Source organism: Manacus candei, unplaced genomic scaffold (assembly GCF_025592945.1).
Source record: "Manacus candei isolate 608988 ecotype Guabito, Panama unplaced genomic scaffold, ASM2559294v1 h1tg000018l, whole genome shotgun sequence".
Taxonomy (NCBI): Eukaryota; Metazoa; Chordata; class Aves; order Passeriformes; family Pipridae; genus Manacus; species Manacus candei.
Window position 1 is genome coordinate 1,645,021 of NW_026138066.1, and position 12,901 is coordinate 1,657,921.

At 40.6% G+C, this 12,901-nt stretch overlaps 1 protein-coding gene across 1 annotated transcript; it reads left to right on the forward strand.

Moving 5' to 3' along the window:
* The first annotated feature begins 2,275 nt into the window (after positions 1–2,275).
* AMDHD1 (amidohydrolase domain containing 1) lies at positions 2,276–11,945 on the forward strand. The gene is made up of 9 exons (XM_051784073.1): positions 2,276–2,454; positions 3,105–3,211; positions 4,757–4,821; positions 5,412–5,689; positions 8,427–8,652; positions 9,641–9,765; positions 10,601–10,694; positions 11,092–11,252; positions 11,687–11,945. Exons 1-9 carry the CDS (start codon positions 2,300–2,302, stop codon positions 11,799–11,801), a joined length of 1,326 nt encoding a protein of 441 aa, XP_051640033.1. The 5' UTR covers positions 2,276–2,299; the 3' UTR covers positions 11,802–11,945.
* The last annotated feature ends 956 nt before the right edge of the window (positions 11,946–12,901 follow it).

The following is a 12,901-nucleotide window of genomic DNA, read 5'->3' on the forward strand; positions in this document are numbered from 1 at the left end:
CTAGGCACCTAAGTTGGCAAGGTTACACTGCTCAGGGAAAACCGAATTGTCTCCTCTGGGGCAGATTGCGCTGTTCCCCAAAAAGGTTGACCCCATGTCACCAGAGGGTTATGGAAACCAAGCACACATAACAAATTTGCAATTTAGTTTGGATCTATTCCACATTTGCAAGTCAGTTTTGTTCGTGTGATGCAATTTCTATGTTTGATCCTGAGAGTCTAGTAACCTCTGCTGCTTTTGTAAACAGGGAAATAGCATTCAGTAAATTCCACTAACAATTAGCTTTTGTTAAGGCATGCACAGCGTCTCCTTTCAGGACATTTCATCATGCTATATGTATTATTGTAAAGGACTGTTTAGCAGAAGAAAAAACTAACACAAATTTAAGGAAAATTTAGCTAATATTTGGTCTAAGACAAATATTTAACTTTGGCCCTTTTGAAAAAAATTGCATATTGTTTACAAGAATAAACATTCTAATGTAACTGACAATGTATTTGAAAAGGTGTTCCTGAGGAGTAAGTGCATCATACTGTCACATAAAGCACCAGTGAGAAGAGATGAAATCTCTTAATAACCTGATACTGAACTTTTTTATTTATCTCTACTTTCACTGTTTGGTTTTTGGTTTTTGTTTTTTTTTTTTTACTTCTCATTATTATAATGTACTATTGAAAATGCCACATTTTAAAATTATTTTCAAAAAGCACTTTTGCTCTAAGTTTAGAAATTTAAGCTGGGTTTTTCTAACACCCTACAGTCCTCTGTTTACATCCAATGAATTCTGCCAACATTAAAAAAATACAGCCAAGTACTTAGAATCTTTACCTCTTGAATAAAACTAGAATTTCCTGAGGATGCAACCTAGAAACTGCTCCTGTACTAAGTTCTCTGAGCAATATTCTTAAAAATAGATCAGGCACAGCATGTCAGAAACCACTGATTGCAGTGGATTAACCTTTTTCTTCATAGGCTGACCTATTGCAGAGAAAAATCTTCACCAGAAAAGAACCAGGGCATACACAAGCATGGCTGTAAGTTTTCTGCAAGCAGAATGTAAGTCCTAAAATGAAATACGCTCCTATGTTACTAAGCATAAAATCTTCACCTATTCTAAGGATTTAAATTAGGATCTGCCCTTGGCTCTTGCAAGGTTCCTCTTTAATTTCTGCTTTCAAACATATTGTGGAACTGCTGGGGAAAATCAGCAGCAACTCCTGAAAGCAGTAAAGCACTCTCTACCAGCTCTCCTGTCAATCTTCTGCATGCCCAGTGAGAGTTTAGGAGGAAGACAAGGATTATGTTGTGATACAGTATTGAGCTGGTGGAGAAGCATCACAAGGTAACACCCAACACGTAGTTTTACTCACTTTTCAGTTTTGATATTAAATACAAATTACTGTGCTTTAGCTGCATTTTTTTGCCTCATTTGCAAACAAGACTTCACCAGAAAGGTTCATTCAAAGAGCTAACATATACATCTTTTTCTGCTGGACAGGAAAATATATTTGCACACGGATGTGTTACAAGCATTTTAAATTGATCCTCTTTCTAAAAGAAAAGAAGGTTTCTAAACAAGACTGCCTCTGCCAGAAAGGTGTTTGAGGGACCACTTGTTTAGAAAGACACTCCACTTGCCAGCTGGGAATTACTGGAGCCCTATAGACTCTATGAATATTTGAAGAGAGAAGAAAACAAAAAATCCATGTTGAGAGTAAATATTTGCTCCACGACTCTTCCATCCCTGATTCTGTAGGGGGCAGCAGAATTTCGATCTTGGAATCAGATAAATTAATAGCTGCCCGGATAAATTAATGTCTGTCTGAACATCTAGTGCGGGGGAGGTCCCTCAGAAGCTGTTGCTGGAATGCAAGCAAGGTGGTGGGTGCTGGAAAGGTGATGGATGCTGGTGAGATGATGGAGTCCGGATAAGGACCATGTGGGCAAAGAAACGCTCCCAAATCAGAACTTCCTATTTTTTTGGCAAAGGGTAATCTCCGGATGGTACTGTGAGAACTGAGAGCTCTGGGAGGTCCCAGCTGGAAAAGCCGGTACTTCGGAGCTGATGGTGAATCAGAGCGATGCACGGATGCTGTCCCGTTATCCTGGACCGAATCGAGCAAGCATCCCTCCGCTGGAGCAGGCTGCTGCAAAGTTAGGACAGACCAAGCCGGGCGGAGCCAAGGCCGGGTCCGGGGTCGGGCTGAGCGCGGCCGAGGCGGGACGGGGCGGGGGGCAGGAGGGGCTCTGTCCCGCCCGCCCCGGGGGACTTTGAGCCGAGCGGCGGCCCCGCCACTCGATGCCTGCGGCCATGGCGGGCCGGGAGCGGCAGCGGCTGCTGCTGGAGAACGCCCAGCAGCTGGTGCTGGTCTGCGGCCGAGGAGAGCGGTACCTGCGGCGGGACGGCGCCGCCGAACTGGCCGTGCTGCGGAGCGCCAGCCTGGTGGTGGGGCTGTGAGTGCGGGGCCGGGGCGGGGGCGGCAGAGGGGGCTGCGGGAAGGGGTCACTGCGAGCTGCCCTCGCCCCCAGTGCCGGCTTCTGCCCGGCTGTTGGCTCAGCCCACCGGTGGGGTGAGGAGAAGCCCCGTGCAAGGGTGGAAGAGATCCCCCAGCGCGGTTCAGAGTTCCCGGTACCATCCCCAAGCTCCACTGGCAGAACGCTGCTATTCAACCAAAGATCAGCCCTGAAAAGGCTGATCCCTATGGTTTCTCAGGGCACGGGGCACGATCCAGCTCCAGATGATGACAGTTTGATTTTCTGTGAAGGGAAGAGAACCCCGCAGATAGATACCTGCTGGAGGAATGCTGTATATTTGCTGACCCACAGGAGAAAAACAGTGTTATCTGTCTGGAATTAGAGGAGTAACAAGGTGTTATCTAGAGGGATCTAAGCAGAGGACATGACAAACATTATGGCAAACAGCTTGGAACACTTGGTGTTACCTCATTGTTTTCTGTGCATCTGTAAAATGAGCAAACCACCTCCCCACGGGCACCTTCAGTCCTGCTCAAGGTCCTGCCTCTGTTGTTCCAGGAGCTCTGTCACTGAGCACTTGACTTTTCAACAGGCTTGTACGTTCCTTGTTTGTTGTCTCTGTTTTGCAGGGATGGTTGTATCAAAGCTGTGGGCCAGGCAGATGTAATTCGCAATCAGTTTTCAGAAGCAACATTTGAAAGGATAATTGACTGCTCCGGGAAGTGCGTGTTACCAGGTAGGTGCATTTTTTCATAATGATACTAAGGAAGAGCACTGCCAGTAGGTCAAGGGAGGTAATCCTTCCCCTCCACTCAACCCTGGTGAGGCCACATCTAGAGTGCTGTGTCCAGTTCTGGGCTCCTCAGTACAAGAGAGACATGGAGCTCCTGGAATGGGTCCAGTGGAGGGCAACAAAGATGATTAAGGGACTGGAGCATCTCTCTTATGAGGAAAGGCTGAGGGAGTTGGGCCTGTTCAGCACTCAGAAGAGATGACTGAGGGGGGACCTCATCAATGTATATGAGTGAGGGTGTCAAAAAGATGGAGCCAGGCTCTCTTCAGTGATGCCAAGCAATAGGACAAGAAGCAACAGACTTAGAAACCGAAGCACAGGAAATTCCACCTGAACATGAGGAAAAACTTTTTTACTGTGCAGGTGACTGTGCACTAGAATAGGTTGCCCAGAGAGGTTGTGGAGTCTTCTGTGGAGATATTCAAGAACCATCTGGATGCAATCCTGTGCCATGTGCTCTAGGATGACCCTGATCGAGCAGGGAGGTTGGACCAGATGACCTACTGTGGCCCCTTACAACTTTACCCATTCTGTGATTCTATGAATGCTGTGTGGTGACAAGTACATGCATGTTAAATGTCACTCCATCCTTTTTCTTCTATATTCATAATGATAGAATCTTGTGCTGGGGACAGAATATCACAGTGTTCCCATCAGGTGTGCTGTAAGGAGAAAATTATGGCACTAGAGGTGATTCTTTCGGGCTTTGTGGTGGAGCTTTGACCTCTTTCTCATCTTTACATGTGTTCCTCTGTATCATAGATCACAACAGTAACGTAGCTGGTAAAAGTCACCAAGTGACTTTTCAGATTCATCTCTCTTTTCTGCCCATCATCAATTCAGCCACAAAACTCAGTTTCTCCATCCTGCCCACAACCAGTTGGAGGCAAAAGGTATTTTAAGTCACATACTCTGCAACTTTACCTGATAACCCCCCCCCAACCCTGGGCAAGCCTATTAAACTACGCAAGTAGTGTTAGCACATGAGCTGTTAGACCTCCGGGCACTCAATAGTGTCAGCTTCACAGCATGTAGAAAAAGCTCCCTCTGTAGTAAGTGGACTGTTGCTAGAGGAAATGCTAGTGTGCTAAGCCTGGCCTAAGCAGTTTACCTTTTTTGAAGAGCACAGGTTTAAAATCTAATTAACTCTTTCAATGCTTGAAGTCTAATGAACTCTTTCAAAGCCTGTAATTTATCATTTTTTCTACAGTTTGAAAATATAATCAAAATAATATGAAAAACTTAGCAACTGATGCATTTACCTGGAGACATTTTGCATAAGGTGCTGGACCTAAAAAAAAATCGAAAGAAAATTAATAGCCTCTTAAGAAAATCCTAGATATTTGGCTGGTTGGATTTTTTTTTTCTCTAACCAATAGAGACATTGTATGGGAGCTTCCACTGTCTATTCACTTTCCTTTTATGTTCATAATCCTTTTTCTTACACATTGAAGTAACTCAAGTGTACATTTACTTTGTTTTCTTTAGGCCTGGTAGATGCACATACACATCCAGTGTGGGCTGGTGATAGGGTTCATGAGTTTGCAATGAAGGTAATGGCGTAAAATTACACAGCTGGATTTTTCTTTCTCCTTTTTTTTTTTTTTTTTTTAATGTACAACTATTTCTGCTTTCTAATGACTCCCATCTTTCCATTATAGAAAAATATATGATTTCTGTCAGACAATCTGAGGGAGGAGGGATGATTTTGAATAGTGGTAGGCTGATAGAGGAGTGTAACTGCAACCTTTGCAGCCAGCCTTGGTATATTTTTGCATTAATTGAAGCAATATAAAAGTACTGCCTTCTATTACCATCTCAATATTGATTTTTTTTTCACCTTTTTTTTCCACATAAATGAATTTTGAGCTAGAGTCCAGTTTTCCCCTTGGATTCAGAGGGAAGCAAATCTTCAGAATAATTCTCTTTGTGTCACTTCTTACTTCATTTCTTCACTTAAATGGAAGGGAGAGAGGAGGGAAAGGGAGGAGGAATTAATGGGGATTTTTTTTCTCCCCTCGCTGTCTCTCTCACTGCAAAGAGACCTCAAGGCACTTTACAGAATCCCTTGGATAGAAAATGTGCAATTCATAGCTAATTGTATGGGGGGGGTTGTTTTTTGTTTTCTTTTTTTTCCCCTAAGCTGGCAGGTGCATCCTACATGGAGATCCACCAGGCTGGGGGAGGAATCCATTTTACTGTGGAACACACCCGGAAAGCCACGGAAGAAGAGCTGTTCAGTACTTTCAAACACCGACTGGAACGCATGCTCAGAGCAGGATCCACATTGGTTGAGTGCAAGAGTGGCTATGGCTTAAACTTGGAAACAGAGCTCAAAATGCTCAGGGTGATTGAACGTGCTAAGAGGTCCATGGATATTGGCATTTCTTCAACGTACTGTGGAGCTCATTCTGTGCCGAAGTAATGAGATTAATTTTGCTTGCTCTTGTTAAGTATTACTGCTTTGCATTGAAAATTGGCTGTTATTTTCAGAAAGATTTCTTCTGCCCCACTCCTAAAATGCAACATACTTGAAACAAGTCAGTATTTACAGAAGGCTGTCCTAAGTTTTAATTTGAAAGAAGATGGGAGGACAGTATTTAATGACTCCTAAATACCAGCAAAACTTAGCACAGAACCCCTGCATGCAGCTACATCCAGCTGATTCTCACACTGGATGTAACACAGATTACTGGATTTCCTGTACAGAAAGTTCTTCTTGCATTTGCTGCTATCCTTCAAGCTTAGTCTCTGCCATGAGATTTTTTTTTGTCAGCTAACAACAAAAAATACTGTATTTAATCCTTATGTACCTCAGTAGACAAAGTTTAATTACGCTTCCATGCAATGAATACTTGCATACATCTTATAGCTATGAGATGAGTAGAAAACTAAACTAAATGTGTTTAATCACAATGATTTCGATAGCTCAAGTAGGCATATCATAAAAAGCCTTTCTAGCTTTGACTTTTTTTTCCTTATGAAAATAATGTCTTCAGGTTACCAGATTTCAGTGTATGAAAGAATTAATGAGGAGTTTTAGATAGGTAGGTGCATGTGAAACATATGTATTTTGACATACTAAGCAGCAGGCTGCTGCAAGACAAGGCATGTGAGATGGAAGCAGGCCTATTATGTGGCAATATTTAAGAGATGTTCATTAAAAGAAAAAAGAATACTCCAAAAAAAGCCCTACCTCTCCCCATTCAAGAAAACATGACCTAGACATTTTTTTTAACAATCTAATTATTTTGTATTTGGGGCAGAATGAGAAATTGTCTTTTGTTAATCTAACTATTGAAAACGAATCCTGTATCATCTCCAGTAACTGGAAGATTGTAAAGAATAAAGTAACTAAAATCAGCTGAAAGCACCAACTACTTCTTTCAAGAAGTTCCACTAAAATTTGGAGGACTTAATGGGAAAAAAATTTGACATTTTACCCAAAACTATATATATTTCTTAGCCCTTCCTTTCTTCCTCCTCTAAAAAGCCTTGAGAGGATCTCAGTCAAAATCCTGAGAAATAGTCTTTCCCACCAATACTTTAAGCATTTCTACAAGCTAATGGAATAAATAAATTCCAGTGTTTTTACAAACATATTAACATGTGAGAAAGACAGGTGAACCTTCTCAGTCTCTGCATGCTTCTGTCCCCACTGATGAACATCAAGCATAACAAAATACAGATAGTAAGGATACTGTATTTTAAATAAGGAGAAAAGGCAGTTGGGGATTTGAGGAAATTTCCTGAAGGAAATACTGAATTATCTGTATTTTCCAGTTTAGGTCTTCTTAAATCCTCTTCTCTTTTCAATCAAATGTTTTTGTTTGGAATATTTTGCTTGAATTTTATGCTATCCCTCAAACTTTTTCTCTGGCTTGGGTTTTTATTTTGAACAGGAGGAATTATGCAATTCTTTCCTGGTCCCTCTAGTCATCATTTTGAATCAAAATCATGATTTTGGGAAAGTCTGATTTTTTTATTGTTTTCTTCAGTTGGCAAGGGTTCATTGGGCCCTTTTCATCTTTGGCAAGACATTTCAAAGTGGTGCCTGAGCAGGAGTCTCCTGCATTAAAACACCAGCAGTTTTGTTTTGCGTTTTTGGGCATTATATCTTCTAAGGAGTGAAACCTAGACTTAATGTTTCCCTCTGGTTTGTCTTGGCTCTGGCCCTAATCTTTCAGACAAAATTCCTTCAAAGGCTTCTGAATAAAGGAAGAAAAAGGAGAAGGCTTGGCATGGTCAAAGCCTGAGCAACCCCAATGACTGTGTCAGTGAGGGGTGAATGAAAGCAAGCACAGTTCTGCTCTGATTTATAACTGCACATCCTTGTTTATAAATTCAAGCAGAATTTGGCTTCTTGAATTTATTGCCATTGCATAACTCCCAGTTCAGTCCTGTGTGGCACTCTGCAGAGCCAATCTCTGCACATCTTACAGTGCCGGAAAGGAGAATTGAGATGTCTCAGATATTTAACTGATGTACATCTATCTTTGGATATTAAAATTGCAAAATACTAACTCAACTTCATGTTCTGGGATTATTTGCTCTTTCAAAAGCATTCACTGATTTCTCCTGGGTTATCTTTGTGTAACAGAGGATTCAAAAGTGGTTCTAACTTTGGCAATTTAAACCTTGGGAGGTCCCTCTGATTTAGAAATAGTTATCTGTCCATCACTGTAAATGATATAAAAGGAGAAGAGGTAAATTAAAAATAATTACTAGTACTGCACATCCCCTTTGAGCTTTGATATTTGCATAGAAATATTGCATGAATACCATTTAACATATTTAAATACTCATTTACGTATTTTAAATAGTTATGTTTTGGAATACAGTATAAGGAGGTCAGAATAAATGAATAGGAAAGCAGAAGAATTTGCTTTAAAATATCCCATATCTTGTTTAGCATCCAAGATGCCAACCTTATAACAAATATACAGTAGTACAGTCTAATATTCTTTGAATGGAAAGTAACTCATGTTTCAGAGTGCAGGAAGTACAGTGGGTTTACATTTTTTAATCTGAAGTTTTTTTGAGCGATTCATATTTACATCATTTCCTAAGTAATCTAGTAAATGCATGTATGGCTTGAACATGTGCCAGACTTCAAAGGTGTTACTCATATTGCTCTGTAACATTTTGTTTTCATTAGAGGGAAAACTGCTACTGAAGCCGCAGAAGACATTATCAGTAACCATCTCCCTAAACTGAAAGAACTCAACCTAAGTGGTGAAATACATGTTAACAATATAGATGTGTTCTGTGAGAAGGGAGTCTTTGATCTGGAGTCTACAAGGAGAATTCTTCAAGCTGGAAAAGATATAGGGTTACAGATTAACTTCCATGGTGATGAACTCCATCCGATGAAATCTGCTGAGGTGCGCCTTTCTTATGATTCAGTTAAGCCATTTTTGCTCTTATGAGAGCTGAATCTGCGAAAGAATTGCAGCTTTCAAACCTTTCTTTTCTAAGACTTTATAAAATAGACCATTCATAGACATGTATTTGTATCAGATGATAGGAAGTGCAGTACTTGTGCAGCTTTGGAGTTGAGGACACGGGAGGAAACCTTGACCTCTGGGACTAATGTGCATTGGCTAATCAAACATTGACTTTGCTTATCTTCCACATGGGATACAGATGGGGAAGGTGGGTATCCACGAACCCAAGAATGACAAAAACATGGTTTCTATACAACTTGAAAAATATTTTTTCATTAAATGTCCCGTTAGCAGCGACAAGTCAAGTGTGCACTGAGCACACTCAGCGGTCTTATTACTCAGACCAGTATGTCTGAGCACACTCAGAGGGGTAGTTTAGTCAAGACTACATTCCCAAATATCTTGAAAAAGAAAGTCACTTTCAGTCCATGTTTTACCATTGTTTAAACATTGCTTCCTTCCTGTGGAGTCTGGTCAAGTTATTCTATGCTGTATTTAAAAAAAAACAAAACCAAAACAAAACTTGATTGATCATAAAAGCCTTTCTGGCTTCCCCATTGAAGGCAGCAGTTGGACTTTTAGTTCTGCAACTAGTATCAGTTTTGTGAACCATTTTCTAATGTATCCTTTATGAACAGGAGTTGATAATGTTTTTATCCCTGGCTCTCCCACAGTTTGCATGGTTGGCTGTTAAAAACACCACTGAAAGTATGCTTTGGCTCCGTGGATGGCTAAAGCTTGTCCTGCAGTAAATTAACAAATATTTTGCCTCTGTACTCTGTTTGTTCTTTCAAGCATTCTTTATTATTTCTCTTCTAGTAAACTTTACGTTAATAGTGAATTGTCTCCTCTAGTTGTTTGGAAACAACTTTATTTTACTGAATTAATTGAGAATAGTGAGTAATTCTCTTGAAAATTTGCTTAGCTTGGAGCTGAACTAGGAGCCCGGGCTATCAGCCACCTGGAAGAAGTTAGTGATGAAGGTATCACAGCCATGGCAAGAGCTAAGTGTGCTGCTGTCCTTTTACCAACAACTGCCTACATGCTAAGGTAAGGCCACTAGATAGAAGGAAATCTTTCATAGCAGCAAACCCATATTTGTGGGTTTAGGGTCTTTTCATGCAAAAGCATAAGCATGTATCCATGCCTTTGGGATCAGTCTGGATCAGTGAAGACAATCACAAGCACATAGACCTGAATGAGCCTCCTTATGTCTTATTTCTGGTGGAAATCCTCAAAAATCTGTGAGACTTCTGAGAAGTCTCACAATAGATTTGGAATGGCTCTACAGTGATTATGACTAAAACTTCCTAGTGAGCGTATTTCATAGTGTCCACCCTTGAAAACACTTACCCAGACTGATTGAGTGGCCAAACAATTTTGAAATGTTTATTCCTGATATTGAGGATATTGAAAAGATCTTTTGCATTATAATTGCTAAGTGAGAAGATCCTCTAATGTATGCAGATTAAAGTCACAGACTAAATAATCAGGAAGGGACTATTGCATTGCATGTGCCACTGCTCATATTTGGGAGCCTGTCTTTGAAGACGTAAGGACTAGAAAATTAGGTTTTTTTGAGAAATGGAGATTTTCACCTTGTAAACTCTGGCTGAGGTCTGGATAAACACCAGAATTTCAGTGTCCTGGAGCCTGATGGTTGATACTGACTGCTGTCACATGCTGTTACTGCAAAAGCAGTGGATCACACTTCCCATTTAGGTTGTACATGGGGGGATAGGTAGGGATGCAAGAGGACAATTTGGGCTTTCATCTCCAAAACCAAATGCATGAAGGTAGCTAAAGTGAGTGATGACTTTTGGTTTTGTAAACCATTGTATAATAACTAACCAAATCGTACTGACAAGTGTCTTTTTCCTGCTAGACTGAAGCAACCTCAAGCTCGAAAAATGTTGGAAGAAGGAGTTATAGTTGCTCTTGGCAGCGATTTTAATCCTAATGCATACTGTTTTTCAATGGTAAGCCACTTCTAATACTTATGACACTGAAAAATTATGAAATTCTTACTAGTACAACTTGTGTATAGACCTTGGATGCTATTAATGGTCTTCGTATTCATGAAGAGACTGTATGCCCCACATAGGCAGCTGCTCATGCTTGTTTGTGTGTGTTGGCAGTTTTAGCCAGAAATTCTTGAAAATGGAAGGGGTTCCATTCTTTATATGCACTGAGAGGCTTATAAAACAAGCTCTTGAATTCCTGATTTTAGAGTTCTCATTTTGGAGTTGGTAAGATTTACCTTACGTGGAACAACTCCCTCTGTTGTGCAAGGAAGAAGGAGAGTGCTTAGGGATTTGAAGCATAAACAGCTTTGTGTTGCTGGTAACTCCCATTTTCCCCTTACTTGTCTACTAGCCTATGGTGATGCATCTGGCCTGTGTAAACATGAAGATGTCAATGAATGAAGCATTGGCAGCTGCCACCATTAATGCAGCTTATGCTCTGGGGAAATCGGACACACATGGCTCCTTAGAGATCGGCAAGCAGGGGGATCTTGTTATCATAAATTCATCAAGGTTTGTTCTTCCATTGCCATTTCAAATGTGCTTTAACATTTGGGACTTTGTTTTTTACCACGTTTGGAGAGCAGAGAAATTACCTATGCATTAAAAAAGGGACACTGCTAGCATTTCAGACCCATTTTCATTCTCCTTACTCATTCAGTGGAAAATAGAGCCTAAGATTTTGGGACTGTTATTACAAATAATCAATGCCTAATAACAAATTATCTATTAATGCCTGTTTATTTTGTGGAAGAAATTCCCCACTGATCTGTATATCAACTCACTGCACTCATGCAGCAAGAGTCAACATGTACACATGGAATAGTATTTTCCCATTTTCAAGCAAATATTTTAAAATTTCCGGGTATAATGGGTATGTGACCTGTTTGGGTATGTGACCTGTTTTTATGCAAGTTTGTATATTCTTAAACATTGTGTCTTTTTAGGTGGGAGCACTTGATTTACCAGTTTGGGGGACATGAAACACTGATCAACTACGTCATAGTTAAAGGAAAAGTCGTCTATCAAAATGAGACCTGTGAGACATTGAGCAGTTACTGAGAGAAGACAGTTACTAAGCTACTAAAATCAAATCAGCATGGAGTATTTCAAAGCAAGAGACAAAATCAGATTTGTAACTACCAGTAGATTGTTTGCCAGCTCACGTTACTCTTATTCAAATAAACTTTACCAGGCATTACCCCATTGGTACTTCTTCATGTCCATTGTCCTTCTTTCTACAGCAATAAAATAATTTCTAATTGCATCCATCTGAAATAAGACCGTTTCCAAAAATGGTTTCCTATACAATTAATCCATAAAATTACTGTATTTAAAAATAACCCAAACAAACCAGCAATCAATAAATGAAGTTTGGATCCAGGTAAAAGTTATTGGGAAGTGTGATGTTAAGTAACCTGTGACAGAGGGGCCAGGGGCTCAGGCATGCACATTTGGAGTGGCCTTTGGCTATGCTGGAAGGTCCCAGCATGCCAAGGCAATGTTCATAGCTCCTGGGTCTGCTCGGTCTTGAACTCAGCAGATATCAGGAACCACAGTTATGGTGGGAAACACAGTACCTCTTACCTCTCCAAAATACCAAGTCTCGATTCTGCAGCCGTGAATCAGCTGCTCTGCAATACGTTCCTTTGCTGAGAATCTTACAGCTCCTTTGAGGTTTTAGGGGCACAAGAAAGAGGAGAGGAAAAGGCAATCAGGTACACCACTCTCTGGGCTGCTGAAAGCTGGGATGCATTGTAAGTTAGAGGTTGAGCCAGGCCTGCTGTTAGAAATTAGTGATGCCAAAAACCTTAAAGTTTACTCTTAGAGGCAGTTAGCCTACTGAGGTCTGATGAGTACAGCCAACCTCTCAAATTTTCAATTACCTTGAAACTTAAAAGAAGATCACGTGCAGTGTCATTCAGATGTTCATTTATTCTAGGCTGAACCTGAAATAACACGAAACATATTTGCTCGTGGAGGTTTGAATGTGATGCTGATAAGTTAAGTATGACAATTCCTATTCAGAGCCACGTCAAAATTTAAGAGCCTGGTCTTTTCAAAGCTCTCTTTCTTTTTTCTTTCAGTTACTACTTTTTTTTCCAGAGTTTGTACCATCATTTGGGGATGTAGTATGTAGAAAAAAGGATGATACAACTCTG